Below are 25,173 nucleotides of genomic sequence, written 5' to 3'. Positions count from 1 at the left end.
CCACCTCGTGAGTGTATAACATGCCGTGCTGTTACTTTCAGTTAATAAAAGAAAAATAATGTAATTTTCTGGTGTTATTTTTTGAATGGTTGGGGTGTTCTACAGCCCTTCATCAAACTTCTCAACAGGCAGCCCACCTCATATTGTTTTTAATCAATTCCCAAATTGTAAAAAACCGATTAACGCTATCTGTGCCTAAATTCTGATTGGGTGGGCAAGGCAGACGTTTGGGTGGGCTCAGCCCACCCCTGCCCATGCCTAGAATTGGCCCCGATTGGTACAGTAAAAAGTGCTCCAATTTTGTCTTTCTTTAGGGCAGTATATTTATTTTATCCTATAAAAAAGTTCAATACACCATTTATTAAACTATTATTAAATTATTAAACTTTGTAGGGTTTAACATCCTCACAGTCTGAGAAATGCTAAATTTAGTTAACAGCGCTTATTGCGAGCAGCACCGTAGACAATAGTTATTGTGCACACGTGAAAGTCTGTATTTTTTATATTTGCAAATGTCCCATTAGGAGCTCTGTACAATATTAATATTTATGGATGTCTTAATGTCTTCATTTTCAAATGTTCAAGAATGTTTAAAACCATCAAGCTATTATTTTAGTGTAAAACTGCAGGGAGCCCTCAAAGCTTCTGTTTTGTTGACAACAACCGGTTTATAAGCACTTCTCAAACATGTTTGGGAAGCTATTTGGCGCATGTTGCTCCACAAAAACTCCAGAGATGGAGTTCTTGTGGAGCACCATTTACCATTTATTTTATTTTGGTTAATCATGCAGCCCTAGCTTTTCAAAATAAATATAATTTTTTAAAACGATAGTTACATGACTCTCTGGAAACAATACTGATCACACTTTTCTACATAGTAAATATTGATGTTGTACCTGAATTCCAGCAGTTCTTCCCGTGCCGTCTTTCCACGCTAATTGCTGTAGTTCCTGTTTTCGTGCCAAGCTAATAGGGGTGTTCAGAGCCAATCCTGTTGGGATTCCTGCTCTCATTTATTAATTGGATCCATTCTGCTTCCCATTAGGAGCTGAATAATTCATAAAATCGTTTAATTAAACAGACAGTGTTTAAGCTGGAGAACACACTCGTAGCTGCTTCAACTGTGAGCTTTGATTAGTTCTGTCAGAGTTTGGTGTGTGGTGATGTGTGTCAATGGGTGGGGAACAATAAATCAAAGGATTAAATCGGCACCAGGGATTCATTTATTTCATTTAATCGCTGCGTGAATTGTCTTTCCATATACTCCAATTTAGTATGATTACTCTTAGACTCAGCAGAAGGGATCACAGCCTAGCAAAAAAGACATTCAACTCTTGTTCAGTCATCCAAATCTGAATAACTAGAGCTTGATCATTGGTTTTAAAGTGATCTGCTGAATAACAGGGGATTTGACAAAGAAGTACAGCGGGGAAAGTCACATAGTCTGCTCTCTCTGTTGGAGTCTCACCCCTATTGACCTGCCAGTCTTAAGTAATTATTCTCAATGACAAATTGTGCCGGCAATGCAAATAATGGTGACACAGCTGCTTGTACTTGTACTTGTACTTGTATTTCAAGTCTTATCTTGATCCCCTATATACATTATATATCTTTATCTCGATCTCTGTCAGTAGAATTAGCAGTAAGCACTGAGACTTCCCTAGTCTTGTGAATAGCTAACAATGCCCCATCTGTAACGTGGTGGCTGTGTAAAGATACACACAATGAAGGGAATGTTATAACAACAGTCTTTAATATAATCACAGGAGAGCTACAACCACTCAAACTCAAACAGGATCGGACAAAGAACTGAATGAACACAGGGCTTATAAACACTAGAGGTAATCAAGGGAAAAACAGAACAGGTGTAAACTAATTAACTAATGATCAGGAACACAGACAAACTGAAACAGAGCAAACAAATACAAAACAGAACTGTTACACCATCCCAATACCAACACACAGTACATGTACCCAAAACAATGCACTCCATAGCTGATGGTTCTGGAACAAATACAGCTCAACGGCACTGTTGCACATTGTCCATTTTATAACTTATATAGGGAAAGTCAGAGATAATGCAGTGGAGGGGAGAGAGTTTGTGGTTATGTAAGTGTCACAATAATGAAAAGCTGATTTGTTTTTCCAACCACTGAGGATCATCAATGACAGAAGTGGTGAATGGGTCGGTGGAAGATAAGATGGTTCAATTTATCAAAGCAAGAGAGATGGAATTTTTTTTTGTCATAGCTTGGAGGAAGAGAGGGAGAGAGGGGAGGGGCAGAGGGTGATGGGAATGGAGTTTTACACAGTCCATCTGCTGCACTGTCATGGAGATTTTAAAAGGCCAAACGGATGCCGGAGGACCGATAGATGTAGAGTCAATTAGAGACCTCTTCCTCCCGCAGTTTTAGCTGAGAGGCTTCAAGGAGACTAGTATAGACCCACCAAGATGTTGCAAAGTGCTTTTCCTTCTTGACAAAAACTCACAATGGACCTGTACTTTAAGTATGAATAAATAACTTATTTCTAATGCAAGACCTTGTATGAACATTAATGCTTGACAATGTGATTATTCTACATTATTCACCACCACAAGCTTGTCTCATGGGGCAATGGGAATGTCAAAGACTTTCAGTTAGGATTGAAAACATGTTGAAATCACAGTCTGTGTCTGCTCTAGGGGAATTTAACCTGTTCTTTACAATTACCTTCTTGTAGAGCATGAACGTTTGGGGTTTTTAGTCATAGATTGCCTGTGCACGCACCTCCGGCCTTCCTGCTGGGTTTGAATGAAGTAGTTGATCATCGCACTTTTTTTCTTTCTTTCTTATTTGTACCCTTGTGTGTGCCCTGTTTCTCCTTCTGCCTCCTGTTATCCCTGGAGAATGACTACATCTCACCCCATCTCACTCTGCACTCATTTAGAATACAAATTCCACCATTCTCTCTCAGTCTCATACTTTAAACATTGTGCTTCATTATTTTCCCATGTAATTTTAAACATGTTTTTGGCAGTCTTTAGTATTAGCAGATAGAAATGCATTTCCTTTCTTAATAGACAGTGATGATGAATAATTAATGAATATGGCTCACATTGCTCTTTGCTGTTAGAAACTTATGTCCTTAGGAACTATTTGTGCGATACAGAATGTTGTTAGAACTTCTGTTAAAACTTTACTGTAATACTGCTTGCTTGATTACTAACCTTAAAGACATAGGCATGGTTTCACAGACAGGGCTTAGACTAAGCCAGGCTTAGGCCTTAGTTCAATTAGAACATTCAAGTAGCTTTTATAAACGTGCCTTAGGAAAAAACATTACTGGTGTGCATCTTGAGACAAAACAATGGCACTGACATATTTTAAGATATGTCAGTGCAAGTTGCTTTCAGTTAAAACAGCTCAAACTTGCATTTTAGTCTGGGACTAGCTTAAGCCTTGTCTGTGAAATCGGGGGTTTGTCTCCCAAAAGTCAAAATTCTGTCACCTTCATGCAATTCAGTATGACTTTCTTCCTTTTGTTAGAACACAGAATATTAACATAAGATATTTTCTAGAATCTCTGAGCTGTTCTTTTCTGTACAATGGGCCTCATTTATAAAACCATTCGTGAATGTACACAAAATAATTGTTCTTCTCATGTTTTTATGAACTAGTGAAATCATGAAATATGAAATAATACAGTGACCAGTTTCTAGCTCTGAAAATTTGCTCTGAACCGTAGCTCTGAAATATTTTTTTGTGCATGTGCTTATTTAAACATTCGGACCGTCTTTTATAGATAAATAAAATTAATAAATAAATATTGTGTGATGAACGGACCATATGACCATTAAATAAATGCATGTATGTATATGTTTGTATGTATGTATGTGTCTACTTTCTATCTAGGGATGCACCGATACCATTTTTTAAAGGACCGAGTACGAGTACCGATACTTTTTTTATAGTAGCCTACTCGCTGATACCGATGCCTATATTAATTTCTCTCTCTATCTCTCTTTTTTTGTTTTTTTGGTGATGTTGCAGTTTTCCAAGCACAACACAGTGAGACTAATGAATGTAGGACAGCTTCTTTATTATTACTCCAATGAAAAAAGTTAAAATTTCACAGTGTCCTTCAAAGGGCATAATTACCAATATACATAATTGTTGTTATATAAAAAGAAATTTACGAACAATACAACAAATACTATAGAGATACAAATTAAATAAACTTGTCTTTCAGATACAGTAGGTTTGTTTAACATGTATACATTTATTTAACATATTTTGTTGTTTTAATGACAAATATAGGCTACGGTCCCTTTAAGACCGAATCCATGGATACTGACACATCCTGTTTTCACCCAAATGTTTACGTCCACTTAAGCCATAACCGACTATATTTACGTGAGATACTCCACACGATGGACATTTTGACAACTATGTGTGCATTTGACCATTCAGGCGCAAGGAGAACTGATCGCGCGCTGTCTGAGAGAACTGGGATCGCGCGTAAGAAAAAGAGAAAGCGCTTCTGGTCTGTGTCATTCAGCGCGATTCCGCCTATCCCGCCTTCACTAATCGATAACGAATTGTGATTTAAAGCATGCAGTTCGCAATGTGTGGGTTGTCATCATTCATTTTGAAGTATTTCCACACCCCTGTGGCTGACATTGTTTCTGCTGCTGCCGCCGGTGTCTTTCCTGCCAGTTACGTCACGTGAGGTATCGGTCTTATTTCTATCTATCTGAAGTTCTATCTATATTGATAGTCCCTAGTTACTGCATGCTTGTGTTGCATGTTGTACATTTTCAGTGGAAAACTGTGCTTTACAAAACTACATTTTATTTTAAAAAACATTGTTTTACTTCCTTCCCACCTCCCCTTTTTTAGAATGAACTGATTTGTTTTTCTTTTTGAGTGAATTAGTTTTGCATGAATGAGAACGGAGTATGTCAGGAGTTTGTTAAGCTCTACAATAGAAAAGATATTTTAGATTTTGTTTAATCATTTTAGTCACTACATAATTCCCATACTACAATTTGTGCTCTGGTAGTGGAAACTAGTAATAATGCAAAATGAAAAGGTGTGTCCAAACCTTTGTCTGGTACTGTAAATGTAGTTTATTTCATTACTGCTTTACAAAGTTGTATAATTAAAATTGTGGGTGTTTTAGAATAGCAGACTGAGAAGCATTACTCATCTGTAGCCTCACTAATGAGCTGTTCTAAAGCTCTAACAAAACAATTTTACATTGTCTGAAATGAAGCATTGCAACCAGCTACCATTCGACCTCTGTCGTGACACTTGCTGCCCGTTTAAATTTCTTTCTGTTTATGTTTGCTTCACTTTGATCTCTCTCTATTCAAGCCCCAAAACAGCAATTACCACAGTGAGGACAACAGTTTCGTACTGATGAGTTGGTAAAGTTGTCTACTATTGTTGCTGCCTGCTGGCCTTGACAGATATTAGATCAATCTCGCAGCACGCAGACGTCTGATTCGAGGTATCAGAACGTGTCTCACTGCTGCCCTTGGAAATGACATATACTCCATCTGTACTAAGTGCCTGGCTGTGCATATGCTGCATTTGCTGCACTGAATCATGTCAGTAAATCAACAGTGAAGCCCCCCCCCCCCCCCCTTTTTTTTTGTGAGATGACAGTTTGTTTGTGATGATGCACAGTAGCCCTGTTCATTTTATTGAAACTGAATTGAAAAGAATGATTTTAAGGCAAGAAGCCATAATAAAGAGCAATTGCAAATGGTGGACAAAGGTAATTCTCTATGCATATTGAGGGTGACAGCAAATTTATATGCTTTCTTATTTACCATATTTAGGGGCAAAACCTAGCCAGCTCTATGTACCTGTGCTAAACTAGTTTTTTTTTTTATCCCATTTTTAACTCAATACTTTTCAGAGCAGAAAAAGCTCTCAGGCATCTGCCTGAAATAATTAAATTTTTTGTTCAAATTTTGAGGAGTGAAAGCTGAATGCTTTCATGTTCTGCATTTTCTAAATGGTGCATTTCAGTGTTAAACTCTCTTGCTGTTTGAGGGTGTTATCCAGTCTTAGGTCTGTCAGATTGCTTTCAAAAAGCAGAACAATAAGGTAAGGAAGAGCCTTCCTGAATGTATGATTGACAGTACTCTTAATGTAAAAGCAGGAAATTTTAGCAGAGCTGTAGAGTGTGTTATAGGCAGTGTGAATGTACATACAGTGAGAGACATGGAGAGTTTGTGTTAGTTAGTGATTAAGTAGACTTATAAGGGCTTTTCACACTTGAAATAGTTAACCCTGGGTCATTCTAAACCTTGGGTAAACAGAATCCTGGGTTATCTTGCTTCACGTTTCACACTGCTCATAATTTCTCCGGGGTTAACAATTTATCCTGGATATTCTTAAAATGACTTTTCACTGTACATTCCTAAATCCTGGGTTAACATTCTTATTTGCATATTTGCGGTATCAGTGTCATTGATTGGATAAATGCAGCATGCGACCTGTTTACATAGCTCTAGCATTGCGCATCCTCATATTGCCGATTGTACTATCGAGTTTATACTGAATGGACATTTTGGACTATAAAGGTAAGAAAGAAACAGTCTCTTTTTTTGTGTTTTCTGTCAGCATTTAACATTTTTCCTCGCAAACACTGAATTTACTGTTTATATACAATGCACAGTGTTTCCGTGACTGTCCAAAGCAGGCAAATATGAGTATTCGATTGGTTGTCTGTTGCTAAGCATCTAGCTGTAACATTCTAACATTGCATCGTTTCACATTGTACAAGTTGTACTGCACACTGTACCACAAAACTGCCTTTCTGTGCTAACCTAGGTCTTACAAAGGAGTTTTCAATTAGCATTCCCATTTGTCTCAGTGGTAATTGTTTTGGAAAATGATGTCAGAATATATGGTTATTTTTGAATGACTGTCAATGGGGAAACATGCTTTTTGAAAGTGAAAATGACATGTGAAGGCCAAGTATGGTAACCCATATTAGGAATTTGTCTTCTACATTTTACAAAAAGTTAGAGCACTCACATTAGGAGTAGTGAGTAGTGAACACACACACACTGCAAACTGTGGACACACACCCGGAGCAGTGGACAGCCATTTTACTGTGGCATCCGGGGCAAGATTGGTGGTTAGGTGCCTTGCTCAAGGGCACCTAGGTCATTTTCTGCCGGTATTGAGAATCAAACCCGCAACCTTCAGGTTACCAGGCTGACACTCTAACTATTAAGTTAGGCCACAACTGCCCTATAATTGCTAGCAGAATAACAAAATAAATGGTAACTATTTTATTACCAGTAACTAATGCTAACTATTTTATTACCAGGGTGTTTATGATCACAATAATATATATATATATATATATATATATATATATATATGAATGGAATGATCAGGGTAAATTGTACTTTTTTTGTATTCTGCAAAATTTAAGATTTGATTGCATGTGGGCTAAAGCATGTTTAATGTACTGTCTGTGGCAGTGTATATGGCAGTGCATATCTAGAACGCAATCATTCCCTGCCACAGTGTGTTTGTGACCTTATATACAGTATACAATTTGTTGCTGAGTTTAGCAGCTAAAGCAAGCTATGCTGAAAAAATTATGAACCCTGAAGAAATCTATGAAGAGCAATGAGCTTTTCATCTATAGAATCTACTGTGTTTTTTTTTCTATTATTCTCCTTTTTAAAGGCCATACCATATTTCTCCAGTGCTGTTGTGTGATGGTATACTGAACACATCTATCATCAAAATTTATACTGAGGTAATAATAGCTGCTATCAGTGTTTTAATGGAGTGTGCTTCTTTTATTTGCTTGTCCTCACACTGCGTTGTCACAGTTAATGGAACAATAAACAAGCAAATTAAAATATTGGCAACCCAGATGACTCAAATACGCTCTGTGCTTCTCAAATCTCTTCTTTTAAAGTAAATCTCTCTTGTTTTCAGACTTCATACTGAATAACCTTTGTGTTATTAGCTCCCGTTGGGCAGGTTTGCCACATTTTTTCAGCAACTAAAAATGAGCATGCAGTGGTATACCTTCTCTGTGAACATAGATAACATGTTTATATTTATCTCACCAACCTTTGCTGCCTTCAAACTTTTCAAGTGAGATATTTTTGTGCCTCCCTAGAGGCATATGTTCTTCTCTTGACCTTTTTCATGAATGGGTCATGAAATTTGAAAAGTTCTCTTCCCTTTCTTTCAACACAATGTGAGCTCACCGTCCAGATTTACAGAGAATGAGTGACATATGAAGTGAGTGCTTGACAAATGAGTTAAGGAACAGAAATGAAACTGAGAGGAAGGAATGAAAACCAGTTTTCATGTTTTGCTCTTTTATGGCAGGTTTAGTGCTTCAATGTCCCTAAAGATCTTTATATAAGATATTTAGTACCATCAGAGTGTTTTAGTGATAAGCTAATCTGACAGAAGGAAGGCTGGATGTCTTTTCTTGACATTTTTCAGTGTTGTGCTTCAGACCTAGTTTTTTACTGTTTAATGGTGTTTCTAGGTCTGAAGTCTTCAGGGGGTAGTGCACATCTTCCAAAGCTTTTACGGACTGTTCTGGAACTGTCCACAGATCCCTTTGGTTTAGGACACTGAAACTGCGATAGAAAACATTGTGCTTAATTATTAATCCCCTGTAAAACTGAATTACAATGCTTTATATGCAAATGATTCATAATTGTGATTATTTAGATAACTGTTTCTACAGTTTAAAGCGAGCAGTGTGTCAGAACAACAAAGCGTGACGCACCACAAGCGCTCAGGGTCATTTATGGTAACGATCTTTCAGCGATATATCTTCTAATATTTTTTCTAGCCAAACGTGCTTCATTTAAGCACTTTCCACTCCGTGTGCCTTGCTTCTCTCTCCTGCTAAAGACTTAAAGCGCTACAAGAGCTGCAGATGGTGCGGTTATTTTAAAGGTTAGTTCACCCAAATATTTACTCACCCTCAAGCCATCCTAGGTGTTTATGACTTTCTTCTTTCAGTCAAACACAATCAGAGTTATATTAAAAATATTCTGTCTCTTTTAAGCTTAATAATGGGAGTGAATAGTAACTGATATTTTGAAGCCCAAAAAAACACATCCATCCGTCATAAAAGTAATCCATACGGCTCCAGGGGGTTAATAAAGGCCTTCTGAAGCGAATTGATGCGTTTTTGTAAGAAAAATATCCATATTTATAACTTTATAAACTAGAATCACTGGCTTCTGTACACGAGTCAATTCCAGCGGAAGAGTGAACTTTGACCTGATGCATGACGTATTGAGGAATGCGGAAGCTCAGAGGATAGAGCAAAACACAACACCAGTCACAAAAAAGTCTAAAACAAGAATTTTTACATAGTAATGTTGGAGGAGCTTGAGTTTGTTGTCCAGCCCTATTTTTTTGAACCACGAGAGGCGTCTTGTGGCGTCTACTCTCAACTAAGCTTTCGCTACTCCTACATCCCATGTCAGACGCCAGAACTCGACTCTCTCATGAACACGCGGACGGACAATACTGGAAGGTAGTGATTATAGTCTATAAAGTTATAAATATGGATATTTTTTTTACAAAAATGCATTGCTTCACTTCAGAAGGCCTTTATTAATCCACTGGAGATTACTTTTATGATGGATGGATGTGCTTTTTTGGGCTTCAAAATCTCAGTTACGATTTACTCCCAATATAAAGCTTGGAAGAGACAATATATATTTTAATATTTTCTCCTGCTCTCACACATTACAACATGAAAACTGCTATCTTTGTCTTAAAAATTTTGAGCCAGTCTTCTGAACCGTAAATTACATGTGACTTCATGTAAGGTCTGAAGTATTGTAGTTACGAGTTCTGAACACATGAATGGATAAGCGAAATAATATTTACAAGTGAAAAGCTGAATTCTAGAATTAAGAGTTGCTGAGTTGGAAAGGCCGTGTCTATTTAAACATTGCGGAAACACTGATCTGTAATGTACAGTACATGATATCATAATCTCTATGATATATACAGAGATCACTGAACAGAAAGCAAGTCTGTAGTGAATTATAATTAATTATAATTAATTACTAATTATAACTAACTAGCCAAACCTTGTTCATTGTGGTTGTAACCTTTTAACCATAATTTCAAAAAAATCCTTTTACTGTCAGCTTTCAGTGTTTACGACCGTGGAAGCAGATTTGCATTGCTTAGAATGAGCAACCTGTCTATTTTAATTCTGTGAGGTCATTGTCTAGTCATCACCGGCTGTGTCACCACTCATTATATCCAGGTCACCACAGGTCTCAGTTGGTGTCTGTTCAGGTGGCTGGAAAGGAGCGTGGAATAGGATTGTTACACGTTCTTATCAGAAGAGGGCTGCGTCTGCTGAGGCTCAGCACAGAAATGTCAGGTGTGTCCTCTGCCTCTGTGATGAAGAGACACTGGCTTATGGTTTATTCACTAAAGCCCTGCCAGACGCCCTCACTCTCTCTCTCTCCTATCTGCCTACATTTCCCTGTTTCTCACCTTTTGTGTTTGTTACTCTCTTGATGAAGCTTGACTCTGGGAGTCTGTAGGCCCCAGTATACACTCGCTTAGAGGTAAAAATGAGTTTGAAAGGAGTTTGTTGTTTTTTTTTTTTCAGGATTCTTAGATACAGTCAAAAAATGTCCATGATTTGATAATTATATGCAGTCATGCAAATACAGCTCTAATGTATTTGAATAGGGAAAGACATGTTTAAGATCATGTTCCAATAATATATTGTATATTATATTATTTATATTTATATTTAGGTATCGTATAGTGTGCTGCTTTAGCTCAAATCTCTCAATAAATGTATCTTAAGGCTGATTCGGCTAATGCTCATACATACAGGTGCGTCTCAATAAATTAGAATGTCTTGGAAAAGTTCATTTATTTCAGTACTTCAACTCAAATTGTGAAACTCGTGTATTAAATAAATTCAGTACACACAGACTGAAGTACTTTAAGTCTTTGGTTCATTTAATTGTGATGATTTTGGCTCACATTTAACAAAAACCCACCAATTCACTATCTCAAAAAATTTGAATACTTCATAAGATCAATAAAAAAAGGATATTTTAAACAGAAATATCAGGCTTCTGAAAAGTATGTTCATTTCTATGCACTTGGTTGGGCCTCCTTTTGCATGAATTACTGCATCAATGCGGCGTGGCATGGAGGCAATCGGCCTGTGGCACTGCTCAGGTGTAATGGAAGCCCAGGTTGCTTTGATAGCAGCCTTCAGGTCATCTGCATTGTTGGGTCTGGTGTCTCTCATCTTCCTCTTGACAATACCCCATAGATTCTCTATCGGGTTCAGGTAAGGCGAGTTTGCTGGCCAATCAAGCACAGTAACACTATGGTCATCAAACCAGCTTTTGGTACCTTTGGCAGTGTGGGCAGGTGCCAAATCCTGCTAGAAAATGAAATCAGCATCTCCATAAAGCTTGTCAGCAGAAGGAAGCATGAAGTGCTCTAAAATTTCCTGGTAGATGGCTGCGTTGACTGTGGACTTCAGAAAACACAGTGGACCAACACCAGCAGATGACATGGCAGCCCAAATCATCATTGACTGTGGAAACTTCACACTGGACTTCAAGCAACATGGTTTCTGTGCCTCTCCACTCTTCCTCCAAACTCTAGGACCTTGATTTCCAAATGAAATGCAAAATTTACTTTCATCTGAAAAGAGGACTTTGGACCACTGAGCAACAGTCCAGTTCTTTTTCTCCTTAGCCCAGGTAAGACGCTTCTGACGTTGTCTTTGGTTCAGAAGTGGCTTTGGTTCAGATGTGACAGTTGTAGCCCATTTCCTGAAGACGTCTGTGTGCGGTGGCTCTTGATGCACTGACTCCAGCTTCAGTCCACTCCTTTTGAAGCTCTCCTAATTCTTAAATCGGCTTCGCCTGACAATCTTCTCAAGCTTGCGGTCATTCCTTTCACTTGTACACCTTTTCCTACCACACTTTTTCCTTCCAGTCAACTTTCCATGAATATGCTTTGGCACAGCACTCTGCGAACAGCCAGCTCTTTCAGCAATGACCCTCCATGGCTTACCCTCATTGTAGAAGGTCTTGATGATCGTCTTCTGGACAACTGTCAAGTCAGCAGACTTCCCCATGACTGCTGTTGGGATTACTGACCTAAACCCGGTATTTATACCCTGATAATGGTAATTTAATAGAACTTGAAATTAAATATTCTAATAATTTCAGATACTGATTTTTTGATTTTGATGAGCAGAGCAGTCTGGAAATATTTTACTTTATGTCTAATAAATCTAGAATATATTTAAGTTTTACTTTTTGAATCAAATTACAGGAAAAAAAAAAAAAAAAACCTTTTTCATGATATTCTAATTTATTGAGATGCACCTGTATTCTAGAATAAACAAACAGGTGATTGGCTCTTTTAGCTGTAAGGTGGGAATTCCATTCCTATTGTCACTACATTGAGCTGTTTTTTGCTCTTTTTAGCAAAAAAAAGGGGACTACAGTTGCCATTTTTAGTGCTACCATTTCTGTCATTAAAAGTCTCCTCCCCATATAATGTCTCTGGTATGGTAAACTAGTTTGAAGTTTGGTGAAATGATAAATCTGTGGGACATCTGAAAAGCCTGTTATTTTAGAAAATACATTTTGAACCCTCTTACTCTTTCTCAAGATAGAATAATATGACTCATCTGCTGTACATCCACACAAGCGCTGAGTCTCTCTCTTATTCTGTCTCTCTTACTCAATGGCTCTAAACTCCCCACATACTGCCTGTTATGTAAGAGATCTGTTCGGTAGCTCTGGTAGCTGTCCGTGCTGTTGTTTTTTGCACACTGAGGTGTTGTTATGTAGCTGACCACATTTGGTCAAGTGTTCCATTCAGAGGCTGCAGATGAAAAGCTCCACACGCTTTTACAGGTTTGGTGCTCGTATTTTTAGCCCCCTGCTAAAAATAAGAGTTTTGCTCAAAAGTGTTTGTGTGAGCGATTTTAAACCAGGGCACACATGCCATTGTTCATAATTCATGCAGCAGCGGTTAGAAAAAGCAACACTGAATGTGTTGTTCCGCTCCAATTAAACATTTATGTTAATCTATGTAGATCCATGTAAATGACCAGCATGGGTGCTTCTTTGTGAGCGAGCCAGAGGGATTTCATTCACTAACATGGCTCTGTCTGCTCATACATTTATGCCAGTGAATGCTTTTTGTCTTGATGTTGAGAAGCCTTCTGTAGATTGGCATGTTCTGCAGATGTCTGTATTTTTTGTAAATGTTCTTGTAATCTTTGTAGTTTCTGTACAAATATTATACGATCATTTGAAGTCAGGGTCACCGAGCTTGAGGAACAAACTCCAAAGAGAATCAGTTGCTACTGTTCATATTATATGTAGCACTGACTATTCTTTATTCTGCTTTTTCTCCTTGTCCTCCTCTGTCTGTTTTGAGGAAGCCCAAACACAGAGTTGCATGTCCAAAAGAAATACTTCTTTGTAATTTGATCCAACCTTTCCAAGGGACTTCTAGTGTCTGTCTGAACCTTCTGCTCAGTACAGGGAAGTGATATCTGTATCTGCAGTCACACTGAAAAAAATAACTCCCCACCCCCTACTGGGGACATCCAGCTCTGTCCCTATAAAGCATATTAAATGTCAGAGATGGATGTCTGTGGACATTTTCAGAGATGAGAGCAGTTCAGGGAGGTGGTGGGACTGATTTACATGGCTGGAGCCAATCCACAAGAGACCTGCACTGGAGTCAGTGAGATCTTTTATTGGACTTGTTTGGCTTGTACAGGCAATGAACGAAGAATTACCTCTCCAGCAGGTCAAATCACTGTGCAGTCTTTAGGAGAAGAATATTACAGCTGAGATATTTTATTATATTTATTTGTGTATTTATGTTTTATTTAGTTTTATTTCAAATTATTTATCAAAATCTTTGAATCTAGTACTAGTCAGTATTTTAGTATTATTTATATATTATTAGTATTTATTACTATTTTGAATTGGCTTTCATTTTTTCATTTTCATGTGCTTTTGTCATTTTTATTTACGGAGCCCCGCAAATTTTAGTAAATCGAGGGAACGAATTAGTAAATCGTGCGCATGATTTAGCCTACTATTTTTTTCCTGCATGTCATGTTCTCCGTATTTATAGTTTTAGTTTTAGTTCACATTAACAACACTGTTTCTAGTTACATAAATACCAAGGATTGACCAATATTTTAATAATTATGGGTGATACTGTAACGGGGTATCTGTGTTTGTTTCTGTTTTGAGTGGGTTTGACATAGTTTCCTGTGTTTTGGTTAGTTTATGTGCATGTTGATTTGATTATCATGTGCACGTGTTGTTCATTTCGTTGATTGATTTGTCTTTAAGCTGTGTTTGTCTGTGTTTCTTTCAGTTCATTGTCCATTCTCATCACCATTTGCTGTTTTGTCCTGAGTGTTTTGTTTAGTGTTAAAGTTTAATAAACTGTTACTACCTGCAATTAGATCCTTTGCTCCTGCAATCAAGTGTGACATACTGAAAAGCAGACCATTATGGCTAAAATTTCTATACTATTTTATTTAAATAAATTAAAAATAAAATGTTAAAAAAAATCTGTCATTATAATGTACAATATGTAAAATGGATATACATTTTGTGATTTGCTAAAGAATACATTTAACAATGTTATTACATTCTTAACATTTTTAAAGATGAACTTTAAGTGTTTGTTAGATGACAGCAAAGGTAATCTAAAAAAATTAAATGAATTAAAAATCTCAAATATTATGTGAATCCCTAATGACTAATTTGGTGGCAGGACTAACAATTTCTCTCTACACATGAATAGAAATTATTTATACATATCCTCTTCAGTCCCTTTTTTGTTGCTTCCTTTCTTGTCCTCATCTATCTGTTTTCCATTCACAGGTGTTGAAAGGTTCTAAGAAACTCTCCATGTCAGTCTGTTCTATGGGACGGATCCCAGGTGGTTATGTGACCAATCACGTGTACACATGGGTGGACCCTCAGGGCCGCAGTGTGTCCCCGCCCCCAGACTTGGTGGACCAGCATGGCTCAGGAGGAAGACACTCGGACATCCAGCAACTTGGCCACACACACATACGGCACGAGGATGCTGAGAAAAAGGTGAGTGTAAAAGAGTGTTCGTGATGACAGATTAATTGGAACTTTTTAAAATTAAAATTTTAAAGTGATGTTGTAAAGTTCTAAACATCTGTGGATTTTCCCTCTACGTATTATTTCACTCAGTTTATTCATATTAGAAATGACGGCTCTAACAAGTGTAGAAATGAGTGTATTGTGATTCCTCTCTACTACTGCAAACCAGCTCTGCAGGTTTTTTTCTCTATAGGTGCATTAAAACACGCACACACACACACACTGACACACATTCATCAGCTTTGCTCACTATGGCTGCCTCTTACACCTTCATCCCAAATTCTGCCTCTTCAGCTAAAAACACCCAAAGGACAGCAGTCACCCATCACAACACTGCCGACAAGGTCCAAAATCGTTGCAGCCAAATGCAAGTTACAGTACTAAATACAACATCTGTCATGACTCAAGTGACTAACAACTTTTATCTTAGTGCAAAATGTTTTTATTGCATATATATCCTTTTTTCTCCATAATCCTAAAGTGTTTTTTGACAATGATGCCATATGTGAAATATTCTCTGCATTGAGCCACAAAATAACATGAGGAAAAGTAATCAGGATGAAACAGAACAGGTGGGACTGACTAACAAACGAGGAAACTAACTAGGAAATCAGGCAAATAGGAACAGATCAAACAGTGTGAAAATGGAAGTATAGGACATAACAGTATCGGTTATGTTCTGTTATGTCCTGTTATAGTTCCATTTTCATTCTGTTTGATCTGTTCCTGTTGCTCATAATAACTGTCTAAACTCTAGACTATGGTTAATTCAACAACAAAAACTGTTTGTTTCTTGAGATTTGATTATGGATGACTCGAGATAGCCCTAATTACAAGCACTGACAGTGATCTATATGTTTTGGATGGAGGCAGTGGAGCATGTTAGCTGCAAAGATTCTTTAGCGGGAATCTGTTCTGTTTTGGCTTGGCTGTTGGGCTGCTGAAAAGAGTTTTTCAGGCACATTTTAGGCCCAACTTACCTGAAATGCTCTTTATGTCAGTGTGATTGATAAAACCCATCTGAACTATCATTTGAGTTCAGTTGAACTAGCCAAATCCATTACCCATTTATCACACTACCTGTAATGCATGAGGTATAAATAAGGATGTTTGTTTACTAATCTACACGTTTATAATATATATACTGTATGTTTAATAATATATATATATATATTTTAGCACTGTCTGCAGAGCTGACCTTTAATGTAATGAGACGCTATGAATTCCAACTATAACCAGTAAGCAGTACATTATATCTATCACATCAGTTTAACCAATCAGACACATCTATTAGGGCTTGTAAAATGTGCATGGCTCTGTAAAAGGTCATAAACTGGCTGCTTCATCTTAAACCTTTCATTTTGCTACAGATACACACAGAATCTGCCGTCATAGTTAGTTTGAATAAGCTGAGAAGAATTAATCTGTAATTTGGGAATCTGTTGATTGTTTTAGTGGTAAACGCAGTGCTTGAAGTGGGCCGGTATGCCGGTACACTTTACCTTTAGCATACCGCCAGTTTTCCTTGCATACCGGCACTTCTGACATGTTGCACGTACAGAAGCCCACTGTGCCCTCCCTTTGTCAGGAGCACGCTTTGAACAAAGCATCTGGAGTACGTACCGGCACTTTTATTTTTCCACTTCAAGCACTGGCTAAACAATGCAAGACAAATGAGAACTGATAAAACATAATCACCACAAAGATCAAACCCACAGTCAAGTCCACAGAGAGGTAATAAACACAGCTTTTTTAAAATATGTTTATAATTGTTCATTGGGGTTTCGATGCCGCAGTGGTTGGTTGTGCTGAATCCCAGACTTGAATCTTATTGGTATTTCATTCAGGTCGAACATCACTAGAATTCTGATGGGCTGTTGAGTCAATTTATAGTCACCTCCTCTTCATTGCCTCAGCATTTTCCTTTAGTAATGGGGCGTCCATAACTGATAAACAAAATGAAGTGTGCAATCACAATCTCAACTCGGGTGTAAATATCCCACCCACTAACCCATAAAACACTGTGTCCCACACATCGGTTTAAAATGCTAGATACCTGCTGCTTTGGAGGCGTGTCTGTAAAATGTACAGCAGTGTGGCTGTTTTCAGTGTGGTCTTTGACTTCTTTCAATACATGGGCAATATAGTCATTTTGTGGGTGTTTCTTAATTTTTAGGCACTTCATGTTCCAGATTTCAACTTTTTGTTTTTGTTTTATGAAGGTCACATTAAACTACCTTTGTCAAATTATGTAAAATGTGTTAAAATATTTATTAATTATGTCTATTTATTAAGGTGACAATTTTCATTACCTTCAGAATAAACAAGTAAATTAATTAATTAATTAATTAATTATATAAAAAAATTCAGAATGCCAAAATTATACATACAGAATGAATATATTACACTTTTGTTAATGCAGCCGCAGTATAGCCACAATGAAAGTGTGCAAATCTGAGTTTGAAATCTGAAATAAATCTAGCAATATGTAACTGTGATTTAAGCATTGAATCCAACAGAAACTTCAGCATTATCTGCAAGTTTTGAAATGCTTGTGACAGACGTCACTGCTGTTTTTCTCCTCATTTGTATAAAGTTGAAATTTTTGAAACTCTCAACCCTTTCTCTGCTGTCAATCCTGCAATATCCTGTGGGAGCCTTGTGCTGTAAAGAATGAATTGGACATGTATGGTTAGATTGCTTTAGGAGCTGTGCAGTTGTGAGGACTTGTTAGTTGTAAGGGAAACAAGTTAATTTAGCTCAAAGGTAATTGTTAATTAATTTTCTAGGGAATTTTGACAGAATAATTTATTTTATGGCTGAACAAATGAATCATCCAGCGCTCAATTGAACGGGCCGTAACTATCAACTCTACAGCAGATATTAATAAACCGAAATATTGTGAAAATACTATTATTAACAAGGTAACAAGATTAGCAGTTTAAGACATTAAATTCGTAAGCACATAACACAAGACACTTTTCTTTAAATACAAACAAGACTTGACTGAACTTTTCTAACACATAAACGCACACACATTCACACGAGTTGCAGAAAGAAAGAAGGTGGGGAAACATTGAGTGAAATGATGAAATCCCAAACTTCTAGCAATATATGCTATTTGTAAGACCTAACCTGAACGAACCAACAATCATTAATTTAGCCCTTCTGTTGTTTCTTAGGCGGGCTTATTACATTTGATATCAATGCACCAGTGTGACTAGAATCTGGAGCTGTTACTTGCTTTTGTTGTGGCTCTTTGAATGGGGATCCCGGAAGTTGTGGTTCACTGCAAAGGGATTTCCCAGGTTTGCTGGTTCGTGAAGGTCCGTCATATCTGGAGTGACGTGTCGGGGAAGCTAATCACATTGGTGTGTCGGCCGAAGAATGGAAGAAGACTCTCGTGGTTGAAGTTTGAAGTTTGAGGCGAGCAAAACTATAGAGTCGTAGACTGAAACTTTGCAACAAAACTTAACTCAGAAAGCAACTCTCAATGAAACAAAAAGAAACTAAGTAAAGAAGGAAAAGAAAAAGAAGTGAGACGGGAGTAGTTAGGTGGCTTGCATGATGCTGTTGTAGGCTCTAACCTCAGTCTTAGCCCATTTTACAAGTCTCCCAATGCTTAACCTAATGCTTTGTTCGTGTCCTGAGTTTTTAAACTCAGATGTGATCTTATTAGTCACATGGACTTTTCTGCTCTTAGAAGGGGATAATTTAGACACTATTTCTATAATAATAATATGATACGAATAAATGAATCAGAGTCTCATCTCCCATTCTCTTTAAAAGCCAGTTGCGCTCGCGCCATGGCAGATTCGCTATGAGCAGACCATCTACGGGACAAGCCGGATTCCACCAAAGCATTTTTATCTTGATGCACACAATAATAATCTATTACACTGGAACCCTTTTATTTTTGTGTAATAAGCAGTGTGTGCAATAAGCAGAGTGTACACGTGTTGTGCCTATGGTGCAAATTACTAATGCGCTCTTTAAATAAAAAAAAATATTGCACTGTAACGAACTAGCTCAAATTATGGGTGAAATATATATGTATAATTAAATCATAACGCATTATGATCAATTATAATATAAATCGACCAAAAAGGGAATTATGTATAGGCCTATATATGGATAATTAGTTACAACCAATTATGAATATATATGGTCTAGAATTAGTTCTAGTTTTAGAATTACTTTAGAAAAACTGATCTATTTTGTCCAGCAAAATTATCAGTCTGATTTTTCTTATCAACTCTTAAAAACGAAGTTTTCTTCTGGCCAAGGAGTATTCTCCGTTTTAAGTAGGTTACTTACAAAAGCATATAACGAGCGAAATCAAACGTTGAAGTGACTTGGATTCATTAATGAGCATCAACAGAGACAATAAAACATAACTATAATGGATTTAATATATGAAACTACAAATATATATACGGCTAAATATAACTAAAAATACATATATACAGAAGTGAAAGTAAAGTCAGGAAAAACAGAGGTGATCAAAGAATGGCAAACTACAGACAGTTAAAACCTTTGAGAGCCAGCAAGGAATCACAACTTACAACGGTAAGCTTAAAACGCATCGAGGAAATGTTTCTATACTTGCATGAGTATTTTTTTAGAAGCTGTGGTTAATGCGCCGTTCTGCAGGAGTTTCCGTGTGTTCAAGCTGGCGTGTCCGGTTGGTCTTTGTCCCGAGAGAGTCTTCCGCGGGATTTTCAAACGGAGTTTTAACTTCAAAGTAAAATGGCTGGAAAAAGAAGAAGAAGAAGAAGAATCCTTTTCTTCCACAGGTAAAGAAGACTGAGCCCTGAGGCGCTCGCGTTGGTTTGTTATATAGCAAAACACACCTAAACACCTACTGGGTTGGACCGGCCAATAGCCAGCATGGATCTGACGTGGGAAAGAAATCCTTTGTGTGTTTTTATGACTTCATTTGCATAATTTATGAAGTGTCAGATCTGGGTACGTTTTTCTTCCAAAAGACTATAAAAATAGAATAAAACATCTTGCTGTAATATAAGATACATAGTTGGTTCAGACATTTGGAGAGGAACATTTTGAATCAAAGAAGTATATGTGTGGAAGACATTAAAGCAGAGATACATTCGTTCATTTGGATATAAACATGTAGGGTTTAACTGACACAATTAAAAGTGGTAACTAATGCTTATATAATAGGGGGGCATGCATACACATAAAGGTATACACCATATACTTTCTTGAAAGAATGGTTAACTTATAAGTTGAATTAAAAGAGTTTTCTCTCTCTATGTGTGTGTGTGTGTGTGTGTGTGTGTGTGTGTGTGTGTGTGTGTGTGTGACGTGTATTGGGGTCGTCTGGCCACCAAGAATTCGGGCCTGGTATGGGTAATTTGATCTGAGTTGATTAAGATCTTAAAAGGGAGAGTTTTGTGGATATCTGTGGACCATCCACATGGCAACAAAGCTGTCGAGTGAGCCATAAACTTCAGCCGGGCCGGAGCCTAATGTGAGATTTACATGGGAAGTTCAAGAGGTTAAAAGCCTTTTGAATTCAAAGTTGGTTTGATGATCTTGATCCTCTCCAGACGCTACAGCACCATTGACTTTAGACCAGGTTTCAGTTGAGCAATGGCGCAGTCTATTTCAGTTGCCTCAAAATAGCAACACGCCAACAATGCGCCTGAACACACCTCGTTTTCAGACCAGCACGACCATGGCCGCACAAATGGGCACAAATGCATTTGCTATTTAAACAACATGGCGTAGGACGTGAAAATAATAACTGCGTCGGGCTGAAACTAGCAAAAAACACTTGCATTGCACCTGGCGCCGCATTGCACCAGGTGTATGGTAGAGCCCTATATGTATCATCTTTTCGACCATTTGTCTTGGGTTAACTGCCTAACAGTTGACAGCACTCTAACTTACTTTAGTTGGGATTACTTAGCTGTGGTGGAGTTAGTTTCAGACTTGATGATGCCCAAAAGGAAAGGATCTTCTGAGTTTATGGTCCTGAGTGTTGCTTTGGAATTCGGCTCTTTTCACAGTTCTGATCATATGCTGTATGCATAAACAAGTGAAATGAACAAAAAAATATTTGTGTGTGTGTGTGTGCTTCCCAGGTGAACATCTCACTGGATGACGGGCGATCATTGGGTCTGATGATCCGTGGGGGTGCTGAGTATGCTCTGGGCATCTATATCACCGGAGTGGACCAAGGCTCTGCTGCAGAGTACAGTGGACTAAAGGTAAAAATATCCTGAATCACAATTTGAGAACATGGCTTAGCAAATATTAGACTATTTGAGAGCCCACTTTGACTTTATCGCAATCAATCGTGCCTTGACTTGGGCGTGAGCTGATTCCTTTTTTCAGTCTAAATTATACCTTTTGGATGGGAGCAGTGTGCAGTGATTTGTTATTAAGGTTGTGAGGAACTCATCAGTCAATCAGTGATTCATCAATAATGAATAAAGTGGAAAATGGCTCATTTACTGAGTGCAAAATGTACATGCCACCTGACATCTGACAGGAAAGTTAATCATGTTTGAAACTGCAAGTCATTGTGTTTTGACTGGAAATATTCTTCACCTGCTTGCTTAAAACGAACACATTGTTTCAGAAATGTTGATATCTGATTTTTTTTTTTTTTTTTTTGAAAAGCCACTATCGGCCAAAAGTGTTGCTGGGGTTCAGCATGACCATATTTAGTGTGTCTAATTAAATTTGTGGTGTGAGTATATTGGTTCAGGTGGCCCTTGCCAAACGGGAAGATGTAGAAACAAAGCGGCACTAAATTTAAAGCTGGCTTCATAAAAGATTGAGCAAGCTCTTAACATTTTGGCATCAATCCATGGACAGAAAGTTGAAAGATGCTTCTTCTTTCTCCAGTCAGCTGGAGAATGGGCCGGCCAGGCTTTTTGAATATCACAAATATCACATGCCTGAGCCTTCATCATAGCATCAGTTTGCTTTAATCTGTTGAGATAAATTGTTTTGCTCATAAAAATCAATGTTTGTTTTTGTTTATTTCGCATGATATTATCAGTCCAGACTTCTCGCTCAGTCTTTGTCTCTCTTTGTAACCTTATGTGTTTGAGTTATTCAGTGATTGGGCTTTAGCAACTACCTCTGCCCCACCAGAGACAGATAAATATTTTACATCACCTTTTTGGTAATGCAGCTCCGTGCTTCTGCATGTCCAGAACCGTTCATTTGTATTCACGCTGCTTTGTTGCATGGCAAAAATATTAACAAAAGGGTAGATTTGAAATCGTCTCATGTCAGGGCTGGTGTTTACTTCTGCTGGTGATAAAAAGTCAGACATTTCTAAGAATTTGGCAGGTTAATGAGACAACACAACATTGAGACTGTCTTGTAGAATTTATTCACCATCAGAATGGTAGTGATAGAAGATATTGTGTATCTGGAGCGAAATGACAAGGATCACTCATCTGAAGACGTAAATGTGAAGATTTTGACAGGGATGACAGAATGGTTAGCCTAAGTAAAACTAGAACATCTATAGACCAACAAGGTTAATGTTTTGTTGGTTAGCATGGCTGTTTACTCCCTAGCAATAGATGTTGCAGTTACACCATCTGGCTGCAAAGAGCATCTTTCTCCATTAATGGCCATTCAACAATTGCATATATGCTGATATGTTATTATTTTAGGCCTAACAAATGTTTTACCAGTTTTTTTTGGAGGGCACCTAATGGTTCAAAATGGATTGTTAGAGATGTTGTTCCCTGTCTGCTGCCTTTGACATCACAGCTCAGGAGATTTACTAGTGATTTGAGACTGTGTTTTTGTGGTGCCATTAGCTGTCATGACATTTTCAGTTTCATTTTTCTTTTGCTCTAGAGCAGGGGTTTTCGAAATGGGGTGTGGGGAAGATGAAAAACGAGTGCTAGAGGGTCAATTTTTGTTTTATTTTTATTTGTGAGTTCATTCAAAGCTGCATCCTGTACACATGGAAACTGCTGTGCCACAGCTCCAACTATATGTCTCTAATTTAAAAGACATCCACTCTGCAGGCAGTAGAAATTGTGACAAGAGAACATTTGGCTTTTAAATGACTATTATATTACTTTTAAATGACTTATGAAAGGCCAAAACCATTTTTATCTGCTAATATTTTGATCAGCTTATAAAAAAGGGCTCTTGCACAACCTTTACATACACACTTGCACTTATACCACATGCTATGAATGTCACAGAAATGTCTACCTCCATACTGCAGCTTTCCCAGAAGTAGCTGGGAGACGGTCCTACTTTTTTTCATTTAATTGCATAATGCAATTATCGGCCCTTTCGGAGTCTTTCCTTGATGTGGATTTGAACCTTACTGTAAATCTCCCACTGGGCTCAACAGTGTTCTCTAATGGAGAGTGGTGGTTGAGATGAGGAGAGATGAAAGATTGACTGCTTATTTTTTTTTTTGGAGAGGCTTTTAGTTTTGCTTTCTCTATAATTGTTATCATCTCATCAGTGGACCAGAGCTTCCACTTCATAATGAACCATAATGAACCCCACTAAACCCCATTCTCTTCTTCAATATGTCTACAACTGAAAAACTCTCTTTCTTATAGCCGTTAAATGCAGAGCTAAAAAAGCCTGGACATGAAATGGTACTAGACACACTTACCATGAATGAAGTGCTTGATTAAAGTTTAAAGAGCTGTGGGAATCAGAGGTAAATGTTTTGTTGTGTCTTAATCAAAAATATCTGTTCTATATTTTGATGTATTTTAAAATGTAATTTATTCCTATGGTGGCAAAACTGTCAAGTTATCCTTCAGAAATCATTCTAATATGCTGATTTGGAGCTCAAGTAACATTTCTTATTATTATCAATGTTGAAAACAGTTGTGCTGCTTTTTTGTGGAAATAATGATAAGAAATCCTTTTTCAGGATACTAAGATGAAAAATAAAGTTCAAAAGAACATTTATTTGAAATAGAATATATTTATTATATGCATTTATATATTATTTATTTATTATTATTATTGATAAAATTATGAATTTAATACACCATTGTTTAATAAAAGTATTAATTTCTTAAAAAAAAATCTTATTGAACCCATTTTTGAATGACAGTGTGTATTTTAGTACAAAGCAGTCTGCCTCAGTGTAGACACAACAATTTGGATCCTCCTGATAGTTTTTTTCATAGATAGGGCTGCTGGCAAAACTCCTGGCCTTTGAACTCATTCCATAATTTCTTTCTTCTGAACCACATTTCGCTTCAAGCAGCCACCCTCACCCTTTCCCAAAAGCCCTTTCTCTGTCTGCTTAACTCAGAGCCACGTAGATTAAACTTCAGCTGCACTGGAGGTAAAACTGACTGATGGCTCGGCATCTGTCCCATCTGCATAGCTCAACACTGGGCCTAATTAATGTCCGTTCCCCTCGGAGATGAGCTGGGTTCACCTGGATCTGTGGCGGACGTCCGTCAGACACATTTATCTGTACCTCACTGCTGCTGGTGTCCAGTACATCTGTAGCTGACAGATGGATGTGTGAGGCCCGCACAATGTGTTTTTATATTTGAGGAGGAACACTAACGCCTGTCTGCGGTGTAATAACTTGCCTAATGAGAAGCCTCACAACTTTTATAGGTCATGTCTATAGTCCAGCACAGTTATTGCTCCTTAATGTGTTAAAGTGTTTATAAAGTAGAATGAGGCAACATTAAGCTCGCTTTCTCTGTGGACACAGTTGATTTATATAACACATACACTGGCCTCAAAGTGTCTGATTTCTGTGCCATTTTTGAAATTGCTTTTTTTTTTGTCTCAAGGTAACTTTTAGTGGATGTATGAAATCAGTTCCTCTCAAGTTCACATAAGTGACATACCAGAGTAACTTCAGGTGTAGTCATCACATTTTACAATGGACACTAAAATCTTACAACCACTAATGCCTTTTTCTTCTTTTAAACAGTACATCTAATAATTGAATGAATGTATATGTTTTATAATAATTAAATTTTAAT

General features: G+C 37.5%; 1 protein-coding gene across 1 annotated transcript in view; it reads left to right on the top strand.

Moving 5' to 3' along the window:
• The window catches only part of whrnb (whirlin b), a 59,835-nt gene that overhangs the window by 4,677 nt on the left and 29,985 nt on the right, over window positions 1-25,173 (top strand). The window contains exons 2-3 of the mRNA XM_051893648.1: window positions 14,933-15,151; window positions 21,295-21,420. Coding sequence (XP_051749608.1) covers window positions 14,933-15,151; window positions 21,295-21,420 — 345 coding nt within the window. The remainder of the gene's footprint in view (window positions 1-14,932; window positions 15,152-21,294; window positions 21,421-25,173) is intronic.

Source organism: Ctenopharyngodon idella, chromosome 5 (genome assembly GCF_019924925.1).
Source record: "Ctenopharyngodon idella isolate HZGC_01 chromosome 5, HZGC01, whole genome shotgun sequence".
In the NCBI taxonomy this organism is placed as follows: domain Eukaryota; kingdom Metazoa; phylum Chordata; class Actinopteri; order Cypriniformes; family Xenocyprididae; genus Ctenopharyngodon; species Ctenopharyngodon idella.
Note: the sequence above shows the minus strand (reverse complement) of the source record. Positions and strands in the feature narration are given on the sequence as shown.